Genomic DNA, 26,024 nt, shown 5'->3' with positions numbered 1-26,024 from the left:
TACTGCCCAGTCTGACTTGCAACACAAAGCTTGGTTATTTCACTGCTATTGCAACCTCACTGTCCCTGACACACACACACACACACACAACACAACACACACACACACACAACAAAAAACAAATACTGCTTAGTCACAGTGCGACTCTCCTGACAGCCTCAGAGACACAACAGCTTTTTTCAGTCGCGCAGCCAACACGTTCTGCCACTTCATGGTCCTCACTTGTTACTGGCTCAGTGAATGACAGAGCTGAGGCGACACACTGTTATGAAGCTCAGCACCAACACACGCAGCACACAGCACAAGGGCTTCCGTGTTGAGTTGACAAGTGACAGCGGCACCGTGTCCTCAGATGAAGCGACAAAAGCAGGACACATGATGATCAGCAGACAGCAGCACACAGCATGAGATAACATGCTAATGCTAACGGTATATGTACAGTATATCTGCAGTGTTCCAACTAATTTAATGTCCTAAAGACCTCTTTTATACCACAGAGAATGTAAATCCCTGCTCCACAACCAGACTGGTCGATGAGCAATGAAAACAATTAGTTAGTTGTAAGTTATTTTTAAGTACATGAACTTATTGATGTCTCTGTCACATGAGGACTTTCCAGCTGCATGTAACAGTATAAGTAATAATGGATTAACATGACATTAACATAACACGTAAAAGGAAGAGATATCTAGAGACCTTCCTAGTTCCATAGTGATAACGGACAGTACTTGGAACATTAGGCAAAGTAAATATGATTTTACAGCCTCCTAGTTTGAATAAGAAGATGACTGCTGTTGAGCAAAGCACCCTCATGCTCTACAACTTTCATTCTAACCCTAACCACGACTATGGGAACAACTTCCTCAAAAGATGCCTGAAGTACAGCAGCACTCACTGTTAACACACTTTCTAAAAACATACCTAATAATGGAAATTGTTGAAAATGTTAGTTTATCACAGTGGCAGTCAACATTAAGCCTGTGCAGAAAGTGTCTCTACTGAAAGCTCTGGTCTGACTCTTCTCCAGGTTATTAGCATATCACCAACACACAACCCAATCATTTCACTGCCAGCTAACATCACTCTGCTCACAAATCCCTCCCTCCCCCTCCTCCTCCTTTCTACTCTCTACCTTTGGTCACAGTGGCTGACTGGCTGACTGTCCAAAGGTCCTCTCTGCCAGAAAATGTCCCTGTAGTTGCTGCAGTCGCACGAGGACAAACCCCACAAACAGCATAGAAAAATGAGCAATCATGGATCTCTGAGCCCTCAGAGCCTCCTGGTATGAAAACAAGAAAACAACTGAGGAGTCACAATCAGGTACAATGCATGTTGTGGACAAACATACAGATGAATGACATGAGATTGGGATGAAAAAGTTCACCTCCTAAACATTGACTTTCCTCTTTCATTGCACCTTATGAAACTGTGTGATAACTAGAGTAAAATACTCAAACTCAAGATCTCTGATCAAATCACATATAAAGCTTTTACAGTTGAAGATGCAGCCTGACATTTTGTTATCTTTTGCTCAACGTTTCCAAAGCTTGGCTTGCGTAAGCTGCGTTCATCAATGGTCCTAGCAGAGGGACAGGCAGGGTAGAGGAGGTTAAAGTGCTGCAATGTCCGACTGTTTTACCAGTCAATTCACATCTACTAGGCATCAATCTCAAACATCTATGTCCTACAGTCAGTGTGTGAAAGAAGAGCAAAAACGATAAAAACAAACCAAAAAAGAAAAAGCTATTTGGGACGCGTTCATTCCTGAAACAGCTTGCAGCAGTGGACACCTTCCATAGTGTCATTGTTCCGCTCTAGCCACAGTGGAGAAACAGTCAAACAAGCCAAAGAAAGAGACAGAAAGGTGAAGGTATACCCTGCTCTCTCCAGTGCTTTGCAGCAGGCTCGCACTCCTGTTTGTCTGCAGAGTTGTTCTCCATGCTGTCCGATCAGCAAACACACATTCCACAGAGAGGCACCCAGCAGAGGCGGTAAATGCAAATGTGTGTGAGTAAATGTGATCAGCTGCAGGAGGAAGAGGAGGAGGAAGACAAGGGAGGGAGGGGAGAACCTGAGTGAGGCTTCCTCTGGGGGGCGGGAGACAACTGCAGCGAGCGAACGAAGTCTGTCCTGCAGGCGTGCTGTCAGCTGACTGTCTGCTGCCAGCGCTCTGACGCAGCAACTATAAACGTCTCTGCCTCACCACCCCCTCCCTCTCTTTTTGGCATGCTCTCCCTTCCATCCTCCTCCCCCTCTTCACCACCACCCAGTCTGATCTTCCCTTTCCCCTCCTTTCTTTCTCTCCACCCCCCCCCCCCCCCCCCACGCTTTAACTCACTCTGCTTTCCCTTCGTCATCCCTCCTCCTACCCCCGTCCTGCTGACGAAGCATTGAGACGAAGTGAATGAATGATTTCTGTCTGTGTGAAAATGATTCAGCTACAAATCTCTCTAGAAAGATAAACCTCATTTTTTAAAAACTTATGCAGGTAAAAAATAAACAGAGAGAGCAGAGCCACAGGCCTGTTCCACATCCACATAGGGGTGAAGGTATTCATTCACCATCAAACTAAACTGCGTATAAAGACCTTCACATGCTGGCAGATAACCTGTGGGGAAGAAGTATACAAACTGTCCAAATGTTTTTGTTCATCCCTCCTGACACACTTGCATTGGCTGCCAGTAAAATACAGAATTGATTTTAAAACCTTACTATTTGTTTATCTAGCCATTAATGGTTTAGCTCCACAATTAATTACTGATCTTTTGAAGGTCATCCTCCCAACAACTCTTCTCACTGAGGTTGCCCTCTGATTTTGTTGGTGCCCAATCTAAATGTGCTCTGTGTATGTTTAACAGGTTTTTGTTTTTTGTTTTTTTACTGCATGTTAATCTGTTGTTGGTTTTATTCAGTTTCACTCAAATCTATTATTTGTCCGTGTGTCCGTAGCCTGAGCCTATCAAAATCTATGGAAATCTTTGGAAAGAACTTGAACTCAGACATTGCATCGACAAGCGTATCGAAATATCTCAAACAGCAAATGGTTTCAGAGGCTTAAACCATCCAGGCACCTTTCCTACCAGATTAGCTAATTTTCCAGTTACTGCCAAGATTTCCCAATTTAGCAGTATGTGCTGGACAAAATAAGAAAATCCATTTTTAATAAAGTGAGAATTTGAATGATGCTGGTGTGCATTTACAAGCTGACATAATCTGAGTTATGTCATAAAACAAATGCAAACTTAATGTTGCTAATGTTATCTGGTCTGTAGCAGTAGTAATCACTGACTTCTTCCACTAGAGGGCACCTGTCTCACTTTATAAACCCCTCTGCCTCTTCTCCTGCCAGACATGGAGAGGGGTTTCTACCCATTAGGGCTAGTTTGCCATTAGTATTGTCTAATAATGACCTACTGGTGTCCTGCTAGAAACCAACACTCAGCTGACAGTTAATAAAACAGTGAACTGTGGTGATTTCAATGGTGAAAGAGACAGTTACATAAAAGAAAAGTACAAGTTTTTCTCTCTGAGGACAAAGCAGTACAAAGTGACCATTCACCTTGATCTCAGTCTCTGAATAACTTTGCTCTCCACTGTTTTCCTGCTGATGTAATCCACTGGGAGAATGACACATGCAAGGGTCATCATTTAGATCATAAATCTGTAGATCAGATGATCTGTTTCAAAATAAATAAATAATATAGGTATTTTGCAAACTAACTGCATAAAAATATCACACTGAATGATAATTAAATAATTAGAACATGATTAAGCATTTGTTGATGTACTGATCTGATCGAGCACAGCTGTTTCACATCAAACGGCTGATTTACTGGTGTTGGTGGTTTAACCAACTGAGACCAAAGCACCCTGAGGATATTTTAATTTCTGTGAAAGGGAAAGATGCTTTAAAAACAGCTTTCGTCAGGCTCAGGGTAGTGTTCAAACATAGCACAAATTACTGAAATCAAAAGATTTGTTTCACTGTCAATGACGCTTCAGATTGCTAGAGAAAAACACAATACATAAATCACAATAGAGCGAGGGACGATCAGGGAGGGAGACTTCTGTTCAAGTCACAGCGCTGCACCTCAAGCTGTATAATTAGGAACATTTGCTGAGTGGTTTCTGGGTCGGAGAACCCTTTGTGGGCCTGCCAGTGTCGCAATGCAGGAGGAGGCTTTAATTAACAGGAGATTCCTCCAACACACACACATAGTTTAAGCCTGGGCAGCTTGTCCCAAAGAGCAAAGTCCTACTGCTCTAGTTACTCAGTAGCTGTCTGTCTGAGTGTATGCAACACCATAGAACTGTGTGCGTGTGTGTGTGTGGAGGCATTTATATAAGTGTGTATATATTAAATGATCAATATCAGTTTAAATAAAACTGAGTCATCCATTAAAATGAAGACTAAGTGATCGTGTCTTCAGAGAGATGGGGGGGGAGCCTTGTGGGTGAATCATCACTTTCTAAAAGCCCTGAAAGAGGTGGCGCTGCATCTGTCTGATAAACAGCTGCTTACTCTGCACTGAAACATCATCACAGTCACACAGTTACGTCAGGGTACAATAACAATGTGCTACAAACACTGAGTTTTATAGATCAATGCAACAACTGAAACTATTAATCATTTTTTAAAGCTGTCATCACTTTTATGTCACTGAATAACAGGTTCATTGACTTATTGTTTCCACTCTAATCTTGCTCACTGTTAATTTTTTTTTTTTTTTTTTTACCTGTCTTTTAATTTCTTGTTTTTAAACACAGCAATAAGCCTTTAATTTCTGGCAAACTGATTTCCTTTCACATGTACTAGTTGTGCATCAGTACTTCCTTCTCTATTGTTTTATATTAAATTCACTGTTTCATATTTCATTTATATATGAACGCCACCTAAACATCCCTCTATTCATTTCTTACATCAAACCCAATTAAAATTAACAGAAACTTTCCATTTTTAGATAAAATTTGGTAAAATAACCCTGTGAGAGAAATATTTTGAGAGATTGGTAGATACAAAGTTCAAAGCCCTCTTCAGTCGTGACAGTTCATGTTATCTGGCACAGAGTCTATCACTAAGTGATTCTCTGCCTCAGGTACATAAAATCTGATCCAGTCGTGTATTACAGGGAGTGGGGGAGGTTGTAAAGCACATGATAAATCAGTGCAGCAGCTTGCTCAGTCAGTAACAGGGTGTGGCTGGTAGCTCTGTATGTATATGTGTGTATGTAGTTTTGAGTGGGTTGGGGTCTATAAGGTGGTGTTGGGTTTCAGAGTGGCATCTCGAGTTATTTCGAGAGCAGAGAGACGCTAAAATCAGACGGCACGGTAATCCAATTCGACAGGAAAAATGCTCAGTGGGCAAATAGAAACAAACTACACAAGTGTTTTTAGGTGGTCAACAGTGGCACAGGTTTGATCATATCCCAAGAATTCTCATTTCTGCTCATCATGCATAAAATATCCTCGACAATCTATTATACCTTTGTCACCAGATTTTACTTCAGTACAATAAAAGTGTTGTCAACAGAACAGAAGCTTAAAAAAAAAAAAAAAAAAAAATCAATGTTAACATCACATTTTACTTACCACATCACAAAAAAAAAGGTTCAGGTGCAGAGAAATGATGTTATTCTAGTGAGATAGAAATGCACAAAATGCAGCAGAGGCAAAGGTCAAACTACAATGGAACACGCAAACACAAATTAAACCAGATGTTACAAAAAGGAGGGGTTAATTTTCAAAGAAAATGCAAAAAGGGACAATGCAAGAAAGAAAGAGTGATACTAAGGAGAAAGTGATGACATCTAAAGTAGATACTGACTGCTGGTCGGTTGGATGGTTGGTTGGTTGAGTGGTTGGGTGGGGGGTGGTTGGTTGGGTGGGAGAAAATAACTAAGGAGAACAAAATAGTGAAGATGAAAATTAAGCCGATGAACATGGAAATGCCAATTAAAACTGAGGAGGATGTGGGGGAGATGGTTTCCATGCCAGAACTGGTTTATTTTACCTGCTCTTATGTTCAGGTTTGGCATCTTAAACAGTTTGCTGCCCTCCACACTCTTCTTGGCGACTGGCTCCTCTGGTTTACCGACAGGGGAATGAGTGAGCGGAGCCTGGAGTGGGGGCTGCTGGATGTCGAGCTTCTCAAGTTCAGCCTTGCTCTTCTGAGGGGAGGCTTGGGTAAGGAGGCGGTAGGAGCCCTGACTTGGAGCTTCTTCTTCAACCTCTGGGGGTGGGGCTACTTTTGTTGGAGGAGGGGCTGAAACTGGAGTTACATCTTTCAGACCAAAGCTCAGATCATCATCCATGGGGATTTCTGGGGCCTTGGAGGAGGCAAACTTGGAAGTATCCAGAGCCTCAAGGAACTCATCAATAACGCCCCTGGGTGGTCGCTCAATGAACTCAAACTCCTCAGAGGACACTTCATGCTCAGAGACCTCCTCAGCCACCTCTGGCTCCTCCACCTCCATCTTTAGATCCCTCTTCTCAGTTTCCACCTGGAAGCTAGCAGGATTTTTGGCCATAGCTTCCAGGACTGGAGACAGAGAGTCTGCAGTTGGTGACTCTGAATCTGAATCCTCAGCGGGGGTCTTTTTGCTCTGGAAGTCAAGTGGCTCAAACTTTTCGGTCATTTTGGGAGAATCATGGCTTGAGAACCAATCTTTCTGCTCAATTTTGACAGGTTCCTCCTCTTTGACCTTAGCTGGGGTCGTTTCCTCTGCCTCTTTAACAAGATCGAATGCGCCAAAGCTTTTGTCATCTTCAACTTTTGTTTTGTCTGCAGCTCTCACCTCCATCTCCTCAGCCATCTCCTTCAGAAGGGACACTTTAGCATCAAAAGCAAACGGGTTGTTAGCAGACAGATTAATTGGAGGGTTGGGAGACTCCATCATCCTCCGCTCTAGGATGGGACTCTGCTCCTCTGGGCTTCCCTCTGAAGAGCCAGAGTCGATTTTTTCAGGGTTGAGTGGGGAAGACTTAAGGATGTCTGGAAGCGATGGCGGAAGAGTAGAATCCTCCTCTTCCCCTTCATCATCATCTTTAAGACCAGATGAGAACTGATTCACTGACTGCATGAGCGAGTCAGGAGCCATCTTGCCCATCTCAAATGATTTCCCCTCGTCTAAGAAAGATGGTGGGCTATCCAGAGATTCTCCAGTCTGCCCGTACTGGACCAGATCTGGAGTGGGACTCTCTGACATTTTAGAGGCTCTGCTGTCAGACTTGGAGTCTCCAAAATGAGAGTAGCCACTATCCGCCAGTGGGGAATAGCCTTCAAATGGGTTATTATTCTTCTTCACTTCGTACATCAAGTCATCATCTTCATCAGACTGGTTGCCGTGCAGGTCTGGCTCATACTTGGAAGAGCTAATGGGGGCCGTGTCCTTGGAGAAGCTATCCATGGAGACCTTGGAGTTGTCTTGAGATGTTAGGAATGGTGAATCCCAGGGCTCTGTTGGGTTAGAGGAGGCAAGGTGAGACTCAGGGACCATCATCTGAGGGTTCACAGGGGAGGGGCCAGTGGAGGACCTGTCTGAGCTAATCAGCTTCTCCTCAGGTGAAAAGGAAACTCCGCTGTCTTCACATGGATTATGAGGCCCTGGGTCTTTCCCTAAACTCAGGTAAGGACCAGCTAACGGATCTAGAAGGTCTTCCTTATTCTTACTGCGGCCTGGTCCAGAGTCTCCCTCTTCAACCTCCCAAGGCATGTCCTTGGAATGAGTAGTGGGGGGTTCAGTGGAGAAGGAGCCCAAGGGTGCAGCAGATCCTGAAGTGGGGGGCTGGTTGGGACTCTCAGTCAGAGAGAGCTCCTCCAGAGAGTCAGGGGAGTGAAGAGGGGAGAGAGGAGAGATGGGAGCAGGGGAATCACCCTTCTGCCCAAGTGCTTGAGTAGAGAGGGAGGAGGGAGAATGCAATACAGCACATATCAAAGACATACTCCATTCCTTACAGTGCCCACCACACCTGGGTAGAAGTTAGCATTACTGAAAATCTTTTGAGGAAGGGTTTGGAAATCAAGACCTATGGCATTACTTTTGTCTGTTAAGAAAAACACAAAGAAATGTGGAATCACAAGCCAGTCAATATAAACTGCAACACAAAATGATTATCATTCAAAAACAAGAGCTACAGTGCAAATTAAAATCACTTATCTCTGAATTTCACAAAGAGCTGTGATTTGCATCTAAAATCAGCCTGAATTTGATTGTCTGTGGCAGTTTATATTGGACAGTTTGCATTCCCACTTCTTTTTTAATAAACGGACGATAGTAATGCCATAAAAACCAGACAAATGCTGCTAAAAGGTTGGCCTGTGGCTGGTAGACATTTAACAAAACGTTTGGTAAATGACCAACAAGTTCCGTATATTTAAAAAAAGCCAGGATGGGTGGCTTATTCTGACCAATAGGGTAATATTATGCACTTGCATCGCCAAATAGTGGTAATTACAATACCCTGTGCTGCACTGCACTTTCCTACCATCTCCCTGCTTTACCCATATGCCAGGAGTATAAGTTAAGGGGGGGGTTCTTCACTTTCTCATGTGTCATGACTAAGGGTAAGCAGTCTTACAGGGCCAAACCTGCAGCAACACTTGAAATATCAAGCATCAAGTATCTGATATATTGTCAGACCGGTGTGTTTCAGAATGTGGCCTTTATCAGAGTGCCTGACCACAACGAAGGTCAGAAGAAAGGACATTAGTCTGACAATAAAGTTGTTCTTAATACTTAAAATGTAGCAGAAGTTTTGACCCTTTAAAAAAAAAAAAAACATACCAGAGAGTAGGTCTGAAAACACTGCACTGTAGTGCAACCCTACATCACAGTTGGGTGTGGACAAAAGCACATCAGGCCACACCTGATCACAGTGACCACCAACTGAGAAGCTGGGTGTGGTAAGAGGTTCAACAGTTACATCTTTCAAGTCATAGATGTCGGTGCAGCAACACTTTTCCTGTTTCATCTGTGGCTTTCATAATCAGTTAAACAAGTTTAACAAGACTACAACATACTGCAGTGAAGCTGGTTGGGAGAGCCTTTCACAGTCAAGATTTTTCAGCATTTGTCTGGTGATTGGTATACCACCCTGGTTTGATGCATGGTGGTAGATTTTTTTGCCCCAGGTCTGGCGCCAGTAAACCATGCCCATTGTGTCTCTCAAACACAAACTGTTAAGTGATGGTAGATAATGATTCCTCTCAAAGAATATTTTCAAAATATTGTCAAGTAAAAAAATCAATATTGTTTCAGGCCTGAGGAGAATCATTATTCCTCTACAAACTACTTGTATGCTCATGTCAATCTTCCTACAACAGGAGTCACATGTGAGTCATAATGCAACACAAATACAAGCATTGTCGAACATCAGATTTAGTGTTACTCAAATCCACAAATGCTACACGTGACAAAAATCTACAGCTTTTAACATGCAGAGGGTTATTTTTGCCACTTAAATTAAGTGAAGAGGTGGTGGAAGAAAATAAATGAGGAGGACAGGGAAACAGAGCGAGCAGAGAGAACTTGCCTGTGGGGAATTGCATCAGAGGATGAGGTTGAGCTTTAGAAGGAGAAGGTACATCTGTGGAGGAAACAAGAGGAAAGCAGCAGAAAGTGAATTCAGTAAGTTTGTAAGCCCAGAAAAGGAAGACCAGAGGAAGTAATAGATATAATCTCCCATTACAAATGAGTTTGCGATTTGGAAATCCTAATGTGGGAAATCACGTCTCTAAACCACAACTGATATGATAACTGTTTGGCAACCTGATGGTGTCTTATTCAGCTGGGATGCCTCAATTACAGTTTCTATACGTTAAGCAAAACCAGAGGGAGAAATATGGGTGCCTGCAGGGTATTCTTCACCAAACTTAAAAACTCTAGAGACAAGTACAAAACCAAGGCTGGATATCCAGTGGAGAGTAACTAAGTGCATTTACTGAAGGACTATACTAAGACTTTACTTAAATCTTTTCTTTTCATGCTAATCAATCAACTACAAAAGTAAAATCCTGCTTTTACATCAATGCATTAGTAGTAATAATCTCAGCCATGGAGTCCTTTTACCACAGACCAAGAGCATGTCTTCAAATGTCATTTTGTTTGTCCAACAGTCCAAAATCCAAAGATGTTCATTATCATTATCATGTGACAAAGAAAAACATCAAGTCCTTATCTATGAGAAGCTGGAAAGAGCAGATATTTGACATTTTTTTCTTTAAAATGATCTAATCCTGTAAATACATTTTTGTGATTGTAATTACATACATAACTAACTTACTTAACTAACTAACTTAAGTAACATTTACAATGCACAATGGACTTTAACTCATAACTGTATTTCTATAGTGTGGTATTAGTACTTTTTCCTTGAGTAAAGGATTTGAATATTTCCTCCATCATTGCAGGTATCAAACCTCAACATAACATTCATAAGATGTTGAAAGCATTACTGCATGTTTACATTTCTTACTCAACATGTTCTCTCATGTATGTGAACATTTGTTGAAGGTTTCACTGGAAGCAAGGGGAGGACAGAACAGGCCAGATAAGAAGAGAGACAGTAAGGTCAGTGTCATAGCATGACATAACAGAGGTTGCTGTGGAGAAAGATAAAGAAGCCTGGATGCATACAAAGAGGCAGCTCTCTAAGACAAGACACAAGAACAGAAAGAATGCACCTCTGATCAGGAGGGAGTGATTATGTTTAGTGGTTTATAATCCTCAGATGTGACAGAAGAGAGCAACCAGAGGGAAACACAGGCACTTCAGCATAACAACCATTTTCACATGAGCTACTTGTCCAAACCAGGAACCTACAAAATAATAATGTGAGCATGTTGTGCAACAAATACCGAAAATAACATGGCTGCAGTACACTGTGACACATCAACGTGACTTCAGTGACTTTATCACTGATGTTGCCACAGAGAGGAAACTTGTTTCTGAGCCAAATCAGCAGATGGCTTATAAAGGCAAATTAAGCTGAATGAAATTAAGGGATAGCTTGCTGAAAACAGAAGGCCTGCCATTTTGGGTGATTTTACCAAATCAACTTAACTGCATGTGGCAAGACACTAAAAAACACATTGTCCAAAGTGAAAGGCCACATGAGGAAAAGGACAACGAATCAAAGAAAATGCTGCTTCTATAAACGCCAGACACCCATGAAAAACTACAATAAACCAATGTGTTATAGATAAACAGAAGGTTATGTATAACATACAACAGTATGATGTATTTACATTGCTTGTTCAAACAACAGTCTAAAGCTCAGAGCTATTAAGTTTACTCCTGTGTATGACAAAAGAAAGCAACAAGTCCTCATATTTTACGAGCCAGAATCAATGATGTTTGGTATTTTTGCTTAAAGACTGGTTTAAATCACTCTGTTTTCAAAATACCAATGAATTTGCTAAATGAAGTTCTCAATAACTCAGAAACTTTGAAAAACAAACAACTAGCGAGCTAATAACATGACATACAAAGAAGAAAACAAACTCAAAACTCAAAATCAGTTTGTCAGCAAAATCACTAATATGGCACGAGCATAGACCAATAATCGGTCAATGAGCCCAATAGAAATAAGCTGAGATAGCTGGCTCCATTGTGGATCTATGTGGTTTAAGTATGATACTGAGCGAAATAAAAACAATACATACTTTAGTAAACCTTTATATTATCTTCATTCCCCACCAAACAAAGGAGCTAAAAAGATTCAAGATTCATGGGCCAGCTTTGCAAAGCTAAAAATCCTTCAAATCAAGTTCCTTTGGCCAGTGTATTTAACCCTTACTGAGGCTGTTGACAAAAGACTTCATCCCTGATGTCATTAAGAAGACAGACAGGAAAAAAAAACAGTGACAAGCACAGGGAAGTGCTCTTAAGCTATATCACTATAAATAGACAGGAGAAGGCTGTGTTGGTATTGGATAGCTCCCACTGTAATGTAGTAACAAGAAGAATGGGACATATGCACTCTCCATAGGAGTTACATGTAATCAAGAATGTTTGCTGGTATGATTCCAAAAATCATAGTGAAAACATGCCCTCAGCTCCTTCCTTTAGTTCAGAGCTTATTATCTAAACAGATGATTTAAGGCTGTGACAAGTTAATAATCTGCACAAATCATGAACAACGCTGTATCTTACGACGATTATCAAAATGATTGGTGTATTAGAAATCAAATCCTTCAGAGAATAGATTGAAATACAAATTTATGCTGATCTGATCATGATTAGGCCAAAATGATTCTTCATAGTAGGCCATTTTGTTTGGTTACCTCTGCTGTCGAGGTTTAGCCTCCAACGCTGAAGATGACCTAGGACTGAACCAACAGAGACCAACATAGAGATACATTCAGCATTTAACTAATTCAGTGTGAGATTCAGTGAGAACCTGATATCCTTTCAGTGGGTTCATTTATGCAAAATAATAGTACTGTTCTGTTACAGATCTAATTCTGACGTATATTCAGTCTAAATGCAATAGACTGCATCTAAACTGCTTGTATTCAGATATTTCTTGTGTTTCTAATTGTTACAAACACCAGAGAAGCGGATTTCAAACCCATCACACTTACTGAAAGTCTCAGGAGCTGTATCAAATTTCTAGGTCAAGTTATGTATTAAATATAAATATATAAAATAACAATAAACAACAAAGTCTGACCCATTTATTCCTTATCAAAAGGCCTGTAGCGTTCAACAGAAAACCTGGAACATTATCAAATCAACATGAAACAGGTTCTCCCAGTCTCCCCACAGTGGACTCAGGTTTTACTGATTTTATATAAGGTAAGATAATACGCAAAAAGTGCATTGTAGCTAATGTTTGTGTAGCTGCTGCAAAACACCTCTTCCACCTCTGTGTAAAAGGGAGAACTGGCATGGTGGAACAGATGCTGAGACGGTGTTGAGTTGTGTTCCACATCACATCTCATAATTTTGGAACGCCACCATGCTATCTAAAATCACACACTGAGGCAACATTATGCTGGCTTTGTTTGGTTTAATGTAAACAAGCAAAGCAGGTGTAATGGAGGGTCTTCTTTAGGGCAATATAACGGATCTCAGGTCATTGCTGCAACGTTGTGCAACAATCAGAGTAACTTCTCTATGAAAATATTAGATTCTTTTGTTTTTTCATTTAAATATTAAAACAATGGCAGACATTCCTACACCCACCCAGCCCTTGATTTGTGTATGATCTTTGCATTAATGTGTAAAGGTATTTATGCAGTAGATATGACTTACTTTGTCCATAAAAAGCTTCTAAATTAGCATTCCAGGAAGAAAAACTTTTCTTCTTCTCAATGTACTTTTAGAGCTTTACTTAAACTTTTAGAATTCCAACCAAATCCTCAACATGTGACTACATTACAAGAAACAGTGTCATCTCTGGCCTTGATGAGGATCAAACCCCTAACTAACCCTGATAGTTTCAGGCATCTTGCTGTACATGCTGAGGCATTCGCCTCCTCCTTGAGCTAAATGTATCTTGAGGAATGCCTCACAGCTTGACACTGATATATGACTTCAGGCCAACGACTCACCTGCTGCCATCTTGTAAAATAAAGAACATAATGTACGATTCCTGTCAAAGCTCTTTCTGCTTCCTGCTGGTTAAAAATATACAGTCCAGAAGTAGGTAATGATGACTCTTTCCCTTATTTACATTTTAAACATTATCACTTCATTTCCGCTGAGTTAAAACTGAGGTCAAACCGTTTTTGGACCAGAGCAGGTTATTTTGCTTCCTGCTGGTTAGTTTAATGACAGACAGACAATTGATTTTACTGTCTCTGCTGCAGCCCCCCGAACCAACAGTTACGCAATTCTGCTTAACAAAAAAAAACAAAAAACAAAAACAAAACAAGCATTTTTAACAATAAAAACCTTCTAAGATGTGAGATTTGTGGTGGTTGTGGATCAGCATGTTTCTACTGAAGGCTCCTTGACACTCAGCAGTTCTGGGGAAAAACAGGACACAAAGTCCAGAACCTTTTGTTTTCTGATTCCCCTTTGTTCCATTAATTTAAGCTGTTCCCGTCCACAGAAAGAGAACACAGAGTGAGAGGGAAACTGGCCTCCAGCAAAACCAAAACCAATCCTAAATGCATGCTGTCTGGGTGTCTGCCATGTAATAACTGCTGTTACTGTGTGAACTGCTGACATGAACCTGTGTGACTTAAATGAGTGAGAGATGTCAGCTCGTCTGCACAGCTGAGATCAAAACTTGTTCCCTGGTCACAGTATTCAAGGACTAATGTGTCTGACATTCATGTATCATCTCAACATCTGCTTTTCCTGTCACAGCTACTGAAGAAATAGATATCAGCTGATTGCCATATATTTGTATGGGTTTCAACTTACAGAATACTCTATGAATGCCAGGAGATATTAGTGCAACTGTAAACGCGATGCAATAGCAGTTTACATCTATGTCTGTCCAGACTTATGTAATATATGTAGCGAAGACTGTAAAGTAATTTATAAAAGCTATTAAGAGTTTTTAGTGTATGAATCATTGAATTATGGCCAAAAACATATTTTGTGAGGTCACAGTGACATTAACATTTGTACCAGGTTGATGTTCTTGATTTATCATATTCACGAGGATGGGACAGACAGACAGACAGACAGTGTGAAAACACAATGCCTCCAGCCACGGGTGGCACCATCTGGTTCTGTGAACATCACATCTTCACATTGTCTTGTTTTGTTCAATGCAAAATTCAGAACCAAAGATATTCAATCTACAATAATAGATGACAAAGCTTTTTGCTTTGAAACATGACTGAAATGATTAAATAGTTCAAAATACCTGTAGATCATTTTTCTGTCTATTGACTTATTAATTAATCAACTAACAGAGAGACTTGGAAAAACTGAAACGTTCTTCTGGAAATTGTAAGAACTGACAGTACTTTCTCTTTTTGTGAAAAGAAACCTTTTCCTGCTCCATGAAGCTTCTGGTTTATTTAGGCTTCATCTTCATCCATAAGATGGCAGCTTTTATAACAGAAAAACCTCCCTGAGCACAGCAACATGGCCTTAAAATCAGCATGAATGTGATGAATCTGCACAACATGGGTAAATATCATCTTTCACTACACTGCTTTGGAAATCTCTGCACTTATCACAGCGATAAGAGGCCAGATTTAAAACAGATTAACATGTGGTTCTCATCATATTTAGGAGTGTGTCTCACTTCTACACTGAGAGCCAGATGCTGGCTCAGATAGAACAACACATAGAAGCCTGATAGTGTTGTTGCTTTGGGTGGAGGGGTCTGACTCCGAAGCACTTAACCCCACTTATGTGTAGCCTTCACCAGGATACAGGGAAAACAACAACACTGGACAGCACGCACACACTCACTGAGCTTTAAGCCTCCGTGACTGTGTGTCTGACATCTCCCCTCTCCATCTAATCCACCTGACCACATCACAAGCTCTCCACAAACACACACTGACGGATGTGGGTGACCCAAAAATAAGATGTAGGCCGGCAATGACCGCTGAGCCCCGTATGATTAAGCAGCCTGCCAGTCACCGCGTCTAACGGGTGGGGACAAAAACTCAAATCAGACACCTTTTTTAGGCTGACGACATGAATCTGTGTGATGTAAAGTCACAGCAAGACTCATCAGATCAGACTCATGTTCAGAGAAGGGATGACAGAGGCTTTGAAAAGACAATGGAGTGGGCGGGGTAATATCTGCACTTACACTCCTGTTCATGTTTCCCCACACATGGTGTTATGTTTAGGGCTGCAACAATCTTTTATTATTTTTCCTCAATTAATCTGCTGATTAGTTTCTTCATAAATTGATTTATTGTTTGTCGGCCCAGTGTCAGAAAACAGTGAAATGCCTGTAAAAATGTTTCGTACTCTTAAAATTCTTTGTGTGACAGAACAAAGAAATACAGAGACATTCTGTTTACAGTGATATACGGCAGGGAAAAGCAGGAAATCCTTACATTTGGGAAACTGAAAGTATGGCATGTTGCTGGCCTCGGCTTAGCAGGAAATTACGTACAGCTCATCAGACACTAATGGCACCAGTCCATTTATAAGCAAACATAATATTTTGTTAATAACATTGTCATGTTGTCTATTAGTAATGCATTTCATAACCTGTCAGCACAGGTTATGTAGGCTACCTCTTAATTCGAAAGGGTTCACTTCTTTTTTCTTGCCACTGTTAGTGAACTAGATTACTAATCCAACCAGATACTTTCAGTTTTGATGCTCAGTGCAATAACAATATTTTGCTTGGTAACAAATAGATCTGTAAGTTTTAATCAGTTAGTGGATCGACAGAAAATTAACCAGCAACTATTCTGATAATCACTTACACATTTAATAGTTCTATACCAATGGCTTCAGATGCTCAAATCTGAAGAACTGTTGTTTTTCCTTGTCTTACGTTACAGTATACTCAACATTTTTGGGTTTAGAACTGTTGGTAAGACAAAACAAGACATTATTTTAATAATATATTAATTGTTTTGGTCATTCAAGGAAAACTAATGAAAACATGCCAAACATTTACTGATTGCAGCTTCTCTAATGTGAGGATGTGCTGCTTTTCTTTGTCATCACCACAGTAAACTAAATATATTCAGGTTTTTGACTGCTGGTTGAACAAGACAACACATTCAAAGACATCACATTTGGGTTTGTAAAGTTGAGGGGGGAATTTTTTCACAATATTTTATGATTTTGTAAACTAATCAACTACATGAAAAAGTAATCAGCTGATTAACTGACAGCAAAAAATAATCATTAGTTGCAGACATATCCTAATTATCCTTAAAAGTAGGAAAATATGATTGCTTTTTTGTATATATTTGTCTTTCGTTCAGACTGGTGACTGCGTGCTTTTAACGGGAGCTCATGGTTTATCCACCTCCATCAGTGGCCTTGCCAAGCAGCCCCACCCTGCCTCTCTGCTGCCTGCTCCTCTGCCTGGAGAAGCCCAGACAGGCCTGTTTACCTGCTACCTGCCACATCTCAGTAAACAACAGCTACAGCGGCAACTCAGAATATGCACTTCCTAAAATCACCATCAGTCCAAACATTATAGAAAAAAAAGACAGCTAAAGAGCACTCAGAGCTGTGATAGCAGCTAAAAGAGGACACGGGCCTCCACAGCTAATTTGCTTTCGTATTTGGGGTGTTGGTTTGGGTTGAGATTGGGGGGGTGGGGTTGAATCACTGAAGCCAGAATAAGAAAATAAAACACGCAGGACTGATTTAAGGCGTTGAAGTTAGTGTGGAAATAATATGGAAATGCAGGACAGCCGACAGGGAGTGGACGCAGAGCGGATTCCTTTGTTGTGACTAATCTCTGGGTTACAGCTTTAACTGCTAACATTACGTGCTTCCATTATCGGACAGGTTATTATTTAACACGCCATTTTTTTTCCTTTGCTTTCAGACACCAAAAGATAACTGCCGGTCTCACATAATCTCATGCCTGTTACAATTCAAATTGCCCGACTGTAGGTTTATTAAGTATAATGTTGTAACGTTAGCTTAGCACTTAAGTCAAACTGATTGCTAGCAATAAAAACCTCACACTATCGAGCGTGTTCTGTTCTTATGCTTTGTATTCAAGAAAATGATGTAGCCTGGATATCTGATAGAATCCCTGTGCTGTTTGTTACTTGTTTGTGGCTACACAAACAAAAACCGAGAAAACCTAGTGTCTGGTGTCCGATAATTGAACTATGCAACTAGCAACAGCGGGTAGATGCACAGAGCAGATGGGCGCTGCTCGGTCTACCACAATAAACACACCTATAACGGCGAAATTAGTCAAATATTTTCTTGTAAAATGTATAAAATATACAACAGACGTTAAGTTAATGGAGCAAGTTGCTAAGACGTTGCTGGAGGATAAATGGTGCAATATTGCCAGCTCATCCAGGCAACGGTTGACATGACGCTTCCTGTCGTTTATCAGTGAAAACAGGTGGGCCGCATGCTACAACACAGCAAAAACCGGGGCAAAGCGCCCACCTCAATCATGGGTAATCACTGCAAAATCAGCAAACGTGGACTAATTTTTCACACCATAAATACTCGTCTGTTAAAAAGTCTGCCTCTCCATTCATATTCACACTCAGGCGTGAAACAGCAGCTCACGATCGCCTCAGGGTAGCATCACTAGCCCGCTAACCGGGTTAACCATTACCGCGGCCGAACTGCACAAATGTTATCAATCTGGACAAAATGATCACAGTTTAAGGTGATCTAAGGTATGCCGGTGGATAAAGTTGGTCAAACCGGCAAAATGTGGCGTTTTACCCCACTTATTTATCTCTATGTCGGCGTCTGGACAAGCACACAATGCTAATCCAGATCTGATGCACAGAAACCGGTAAGATGGAAAAATACCGTTAAGATCCAGTTCAACTAAATTTCCCTCACATTGATGACAATTGTTAGAGTTATTTATCTCATCTAAGTGCTACAAACTCATTCCTACGTAAATTAACAGTCATTTTTCCGTTTGAATACTCACAAGATGCAGGAGCCGGTGGTTCCTCCGTCACCGCAGGTCGCTCTGCTGCCTCTGCGGGGGCTGGGGATGCTTTCCGGGGTTCAGCCACTGGGAGGGCGTCGCTCTCCGGGGCAGGTTTGGGCTCGGGGGCAGCCTGTGGCTCCGGTATGATGTTTGTGATCTCCGGTTCGGCTTTAGGGGCGACGACTTCTGGATCCTCTGCAACTAAAGGGGTCTCAGGAACAAAAGAGCTGGTGGAGTCCGGGATCACCTTCTCAGGCTCAGGCTCAGGTTCCTTTACCTCTGGCATTGACACCGGTTCTGGCTCCAGTAATGTTACCGGCGCCTCTGGGGGAGCGAAGGAAGTTTCTGTGACCTCGTGTGGCGCACTGTCTTCCGCAATGTGCCTCTCCAAGGCGTCCTGAGCCCCGCCGACCAAGTCCACAATATCGTCTACGCTGAATAGGTCTTGTTTGGGCTGGTCCGGCTCGGCCTGGTAGTGATGCACCTCCTCGTTGAATAGAGGAGTGGTGGAAGAGACTTGCTGCTCCTCGCTGTCTGCCATTTTTCTTTTTCTTCCCAAAGTGTTTCCTGAGGTGGAAAAAGTTTCAGTTCAGTAATTATCCGGCTCAGTTATCGCCTGTGACAAACTTCCACCGGGAAGAGCTGTGAAACCGCGCCGATGAGTCCCTCCGGTATGTCTGCTTTTCGACACCGGACAAATTTGGACAAGTGCGCCACACGACAGCTGCCCCAGAGTCGGACCCGACTCCCAGATGGCCACTGTAAAGTTGAGAAGTGGGGGAACTCCGCAGACCAATTACATGCAATTTAACCTCTGAGTGTCACGAGCTGTGACCAATCAGAGTGGTAAGAGTACACGCTGACCCCGCCTTCTTCCAAAACTCTGCTAAACCTGAGTAGGAGCAAAAAGCGGAGTCAGTCCTCCTACCCTGACATTACTTCTGGTCCAGCAGGGCAATTATTACATAACTTTAACTTACTCCCCTTCTTCCTCCACTGGTTCAAAGTAGATTTACTGAAGTACTGTATTGTACCTTAATTCTTCCTTTTTCCACATCTTTTTTACAGCACTACACATAGCCATAATTTCTAGTTACTTTTCAGATTAAGATTTTAGCTTTCTGCAGGCAAATCACACTGGGGTTAGCAACCTCTATTTCAAGGGGAGCCTGGTCAGGATGGCATAATCACAAATTTCAGACAGGACAATACAGTTATTCCAAGGGTCCATGTGTACTGTGATCTGTGCAAAGATATGAAAGAAGTTTGTCTTGGATGGTTTTATAAATAAAAATATAGCATTGACTTTAACAGTGCATAGAGAGAGATGGCCAATTGACTCTGGAGTACAACACAACTAAGTGTTTTAAATTGGTGACAAATACACTGTGATAAACATAGTTATACAGAACTGGTAACAAGATAGCAGCAAGCAGGCCATTCCTGCAAATAAAACCCTAACTTCAGCCTTAGTTTCCTCACAAACACTAAGGTATAATAAGAACCAACAATGAGTCGACTCTTGACAGTATAGTTTCTGAAGGTTTTTTTTTCTTTCACTAGAAAATATCATTAACTTGGTTGGAAGTTTGAGGTGGATTGGACCTTGCAAAAATATCAGTGTCTAGTTGTGTCTCCTTTTTATGTTTCAGACTTTTGTGAGATGTTGTCAGTTCCACCAAAGTAACCTTTCCCCTCTAAACTTCTCCTGTGGTTTCAAATAAGGGCTCCAAAGAAGTCAAGTGAAAGTCAGCACCTTAAACCCTTAGGCCACCAGGGGGGATTAAAAACACAGATATGCAAAGTCATTAACTAAAACTCTCAAAGAATGTAGTAAAAGTGCAATATTTCCTTTTGAAATCTAGTGCAGTGGAAATACAAAGCAGCAGGAGATGGAAATACAGGTACAGGTACATTTAAATTCTATTTAAGTACAGTAGTCAAGCACAGTAACTTTCCACCACACATTCAACATGTGCTCACACATTAGCACATGGATAGCTTTAGATATAGATTTAGATATTCACTGCTGCAGCCATTTTCAGTCAATAATAAGAAGTACTGAAGTTTGAGGTTCAACCTCATATTTAATAGGAGTAACTTTCAGTGAATAAGCCTGTACATTGAACTTACCTGTTTCAAGTATTAACATGTGCGCAGATGGAATCCTGAGGCAAAATGTCAGTCAACCAGGGATGACTAATCACAGGGTTTTACAATTTTGTCAGATGCAGAGAGATGCTGCATTCAGGGAACCTGGGAAATGTAGTTTACTTGTTTGTAAAACTAGATGATCTTTAAAATATTAAGCAGGCTTGAAAAGGTACTTCTTAAATCTGGACCAAAACTATCAGACCAAAGAATAAGTTAATAAGATTGTGAATCTAACCAGACATTTATTGCCTTAATGACTTAATTACAGGGTAGTTTTAGATGTTCCCATTTTCAGTACTGAAGTTTGAGGCTTTTTAACTTTCAATGCTCTCAATCTTGTAGAAAAATGAAAAAAGATTTCTATTAAGTTTATAGTTTATATGAGCTGCAGAGCTTGCTGAATGACAGTGTTGCTTTAGAATACTTTTAAATCAATCAGTCTAACTTAATTTGTGTAGCATTGTTTATACAGATTAATGCAATTCAGAGTGCTTTACAGGAAACTGACACACATGAAAAATAGAAGGACCGTAAAAAATAGATTAAAAGGAAATAACAATATTTATTTTTAACAATAATTCACATGAAACATCTTGGTCAAAAGTCAAATCATATTTAACTAACTCAAGAACTCAGCTTGTCAAAGCTTTAAAGATTCAGCATCAGTCTACATCACAGAGAACAGCAGAGGCTGATGGGAATGTCTTTTGCAGTTATTTGGTCAAGTATTAGACAAATTAAAATTGACCTGGTGATGGAGCAAGATGAAGTCAGAGGATAATCAGAGGTATTACAGTTTTAAATTTTTCTCTAGTGACAGGAGCAGGTTAAAGTTTTCACTTGTGCTGTGATATATCTCAACATCTACAGGCACAAAATCTGGCAGTGTCATTCATGTTCCCCAGAGGACGTGTCCTAATGACTTTAGCTCACATACAGATTCAGAGCCACTAGCAGGGCTGTGGGCTTGTAGTTTTGTTACATTCTTTTCTTTGCTTCTGAACAACCCAGTTGCTCTACAGAGATCAATAAAGTCTTTGGAAAGAGATGTGCAAAGCTTCAGAGGAGCACAGAGTTGAAGTCAGCTTCAGAGTGAGATATAGAGTTACATGGTATGCTGAGGACCGGCCTGAGTCTATATATAATATGTAAATATATATGTCTGTAAGTATATATGGCTGCTTCAAAGACGGAGCAGGACAACATGATAATGTGGGAGAGAGACAGAGAGGGGGTGGGGCTGCTATCAAAAATGTTACTTTATTAAAATCAGATCTGTTCCCCTCTAACACAATCGTTAAAAGTTTTACTGATTACATATTGATAATAAAATGTATCTCATGTAGTATATAATTGTATTATAGCATATGTATTAACTAATATCATTTTATAATTTTACAAGTGTTTCACACAATGTTGGGAGAATCTGTTTGTTTTCTGAAAGTCTCAAGCTAGGGTAGGCAGAAATCTGGAAAACAAAAAAGAGCAGTTCTAGAATTGTCTTGTCAATCATTTATTTAACACACATTTTTACGGAATTATATTCTATTCTTTGCAGATGACATCACTGATTATGTAACAGTTATATATATATATATATATATATATATATATATATCTTATATCACCCTGTCAGTCAGGTCAGAGTCTGTATTTCCCAAGAGAAGAAAAGGCTGAAGAGCAGCAGAATGGAGAACAAGAGGAAGGCCAGCATGCTGGAAGAAGACTTTGAGAGTCTCTCTGACTTACTACACAGCGAAAGTAAGTCACTGACGGAGGAGATCTACGAGGAATTTCTCCTACACTTCAAGGAGGACAAACAAAAGTTCAAGAGCTACGAGAAGCTGCTTGAAATGCTGAAAGACAACAAACAAGAGACAGTGGCCTCCCCGCCTAACAAATGAATAAATAAATTAATAAGCATGAAAAAAAAAATCTATTTTCTATTTTCTTGAAATAAATATTTCTATTTTCTCGACGGCCACTCATCCATTTGATATAAAACTTGGTGGGTGGGTTGCTGAAGCCCCAGGCAAGAGCCAACAAATCCTCCAACCTCAACAATCACACAGGAAGCTTATTCCTGTCCTCAGGTACAACCCACAGAAGCATACCAGCAGCGCACTGGAGCTTCATCGTCCTGTGGAACGATCTCAGTTTGGTAAGGCTTAGGCATAAAAAGTACTTGGTTAGTTTTAGGAAAAGATCAATGTTTGCAATAAAATTGGTTGTGGAGTGGTCATGGGTTAAAGAAACAACAATGACTACAGGGTTTGAACAGGAACTGAACAGTGGTCTCTTGTGTGAAAGACCTGTATTTTTGACCAATCCATCCATCCCAACCTCCTCCTAATGCAAACTTTGTTGCCCTTTATACTGCATCACCCACTTTGTTGCCCTCATAATTACTACAGCCACTAGATGTTGCTTAACTAAAAAACATAACTATAAGTTGTAATAAGCTGCTGCACAAATGACCTGTGTGCTATTTTTGTCCTGGAGGACAGTTTCAACTGTGACCCAAAGCCAACTGACAGAGGGTTCTGTGGCATCACAAGTGTTAACATTACAATGTGATGATAGGTGCTTTTGACTTTATGCAGCACTGCGCAGCACTGACTTGGCATGCTGTATGCTGGGCTTAGAACAATGCATGCATTAGAAATTTTGTCTGCCTTTGGTTGACACTGCACAACATCATCACGTAACATGACATTAAAAACTTGCAGGTACAAAGCTCCTTCAGATTATAGAACTTTGTCCTTATTGGCTGAAGACTTCACTGACAAACATGACATGCAATACGTTTTTAATCTAAGAACTTGACATCTGTTATCTCCTATGGCTATCTCTCACCAAGGGAGTGCACTAACATTGTACATTTAATTCCCAGCAGGAAACTTGTTCATCAGTTTCAGGGGTTTGTTAATGGAAAAAAAAGAAAAAAAAAGTAACGACCTTAGAGGTTGATTTTTTATTCTTTACGTTTCATTTCATTTGTCCTCCTGGCAGTGTGGTGACCCTTGTTTTTTATTCTCAAGTTTATGGTTCTCAATAAAACAGAGATAAATTAAGAAACGTGATCTCTCTGAAAGTGTTACTTTAGCAGGTATTCCACCATACACCATAGCCCATCAGTCTAGACGTTGTCATATTTTTATATATTACATATTAATTAATTCCACATTTGTAAACAGGCTAATGTAAACTTGTGTCTGAAAATGTTCACGCTCCAAATGCAGTTCACGTTCTCCATCAAGTTGGGTGTAGTCTGCTGGATCTCAAACACACCTACTGATCCAGTGCCCAGTGACATTGCAAAATGTGAAGAGTTTATAAATAGAACCCATAACCCCCATCAGGATATTTTATAACAATATAACAACATAACAATTCCACGTACTGACAGGCACATTTTAAACGGGCAAAAACATAGTTACTCCTTTTATATCCTCACATATAAATCATGCATTAACTATCACAACACACACACTTGTCGCCATGCCTCACCCCACCTCAGAAATATCTCTTCATTAGGCTTGTGGTGGCTCTGCAGAATATTTTCCACCAAACCAACAGCAACACCTTAATCCATGATGGAAATATCAACTGGAGCACACGCACACGCACGCACACACACACACACACACCAGTTGCCCATTCCTGATGCAATACACTCATGTCATGAATTCGTAGGGAGGAGACAGATAAAGTCTGACAAGGTGTGTGTATGTGTGTGTGTTTGTGTTACTCAGGCAGCTGAGTAACACACACACACACCACACACACACACACACACTCAGGCAGCAGACATCAGTTGTAGAGAAAGTGAAAAATGCTGTGTAATCCCCTCCCATCTTTGTCTCCTAGTGGGTGTAGCTGAGGCACGTGTGTTCTTCTATCTTTGTACCATTGGATAGTTATGAGTTTCAGACCTGGAATGTGAGCACATTTTCTTCCCAAGTACAGTATTTATGTGAGAGGTAACTGAAGTTAAACCGACCTGATATCTGTTTGTTTAGTTTCAAAACAGATATGTGCTACACTGAGGAAACCTTTATAAATATAAATAACATAACAAACAACTTTACATATACATTTAGGCACAGAGCAAGGACTGTGGATTTTGTCTCCCATCACTTACATTGGAAGGTTTATCATGGATCATTTAATGCTCAAAATGAACAGTATGAAAATCCTGTTCTGATGTTTACACTAGCATGTAAGTACTGTTTCAAGACAGACTTATCCTTTAATACCCTGGGGAAAAAGATGGGGTTTGAAAGAAGGTGACAGTCAAAGAAGCTGTGTCATGCTGGGCCAGCATCACAGACACGCACACACTGCAGGAGATCAGTATGCTGTGATGGAGCCAGGCAATTGTGAGTCAGCACTATATCTTTGCATTGTCCCCCTCTTTGTTCTGTTCTTTTAATCTCATTGTATCCCACATCTTTCTAGTCCTTTCCAACACTGCTTCTTATGTTTTCCCTTTGATAAACAGATCTTCCTCTCCCCCCTCCCAACCTCTCAGCATCACTTCAGTCAGAACCATAACCTCACACTGTGTGTTTATAGTAAGTGTGTGACAGCTACAGATTCTATATTACCTGCAGTACTCTGATTAAGAATAACTATGAAGTACTTGTGCGTTACTTGAGTATTTTACGGTGGCTACAAAGTGCAAATCATAACAACACATAGGAAGACACTACAGCAAATCAAATATTAATGTTTGGTTTCATTTATAAGGCCCAAAGACAAAAAAGAGAGAAAAAAAATCACTAAAGATTAACGAATCAGAACTCTGTTTTTTCTTCTTTCCTTTCCCATGAAACATGTGATGACCCCACAGATTTATCCAGAAACCCTTTAGCGAATGCAACAGGAAACATTAAATCACCTGGTTTAATATTTTCATTTTAGTTTTGCAGTGGTGAAAAGTATTTCCATTTTCTGCTACTTCATACTTTTACTCCACAACAATTCACACATTCACATGGTAATATTGTAAGTTTAACTCCACTATCTGACAGTTTCTACTTTTTATATTGTTTTATGTAAAAACACATATGATAGGCTTATAAAATACAAAACATTGTTAAAGATTTAATTAGTGACTCACAGTATTTTTGACTTGTCTAACGAGTCTGTGAGTTATCAGTTCCAACAAAGAGACATTTCCCTTCTAAACGTCTCATGTTGTTGTATTTAAAAATGTTAGGGTTTTTTTTTTTGGACATTTTTCACATTTTACAAAAAAAAAAAAAAAAATTTTTTAAAAATCTGTGAATCTGAATTATTTTTTCTTTCCTCTCCCATTTATCAAC

The 26,024-nt window shown here is 40.4% G+C and overlaps 1 protein-coding gene and 1 long non-coding RNA gene across 7 annotated transcripts in view; one reads left to right on the top strand and one right to left on the bottom strand.

Annotated features, from left to right (window-relative positions):
- rtn4a (reticulon 4a) overlaps nucleotides 1-20,740 on the bottom strand; it is a 33,632-nt gene extending 12,892 nt beyond the window's left edge. The window contains exons 1-5 of one of the 6 annotated variants that reach the window (XM_051076656.1): nucleotides 20,674-20,740; nucleotides 18,538-19,432; nucleotides 9,532-9,585; nucleotides 6,011-7,456; nucleotides 5,662-5,895 (exon numbers count right to left, since the gene is read on the bottom strand). In XM_051076656.1, the coding sequence (XP_050932613.1) occupies nucleotides 5,741-5,895; nucleotides 6,011-7,456; nucleotides 9,532-9,585; nucleotides 18,538-19,081 (2,199 nt within the window). In that variant the 5' untranslated portion in view covers nucleotides 19,082-19,432; nucleotides 20,674-20,740 and the 3' untranslated portion in view covers nucleotides 5,662-5,740. Of the gene's footprint in view, nucleotides 1-1,876; nucleotides 2,046-5,661; nucleotides 5,896-6,010; nucleotides 7,457-9,531; nucleotides 9,586-12,283; nucleotides 12,329-18,537; nucleotides 19,433-20,673 lie in introns of those variants that run through there. The other 5 variants (XM_018694600.2, XM_018694603.2, XM_018694602.2 and 2 more) reach the window with 5 other exon arrangements.
- On the top strand, nucleotides 118-23,434 carry LOC127143403 (uncharacterized). Its single transcript, XR_007814786.1, has 3 exons — nucleotides 118-1,320; nucleotides 10,512-10,568; nucleotides 22,253-23,434. It is a non-coding gene; the product is annotated as an uncharacterized LOC127143403 (long non-coding RNA).
- Nucleotides 23,435-26,024: the final 2,590 nt, after the last annotated feature.

This window comes from Lates calcarifer, linkage group LG16_LG22 (genome assembly GCF_001640805.2).
Source record: "Lates calcarifer isolate ASB-BC8 linkage group LG16_LG22, TLL_Latcal_v3, whole genome shotgun sequence".
Lineage (NCBI taxonomy): Eukaryota > Metazoa > Chordata > Actinopteri > Centropomidae > Lates > Lates calcarifer.
Note: the sequence above shows the minus strand (reverse complement) of the source record. Positions and strands in the feature narration are given on the sequence as shown.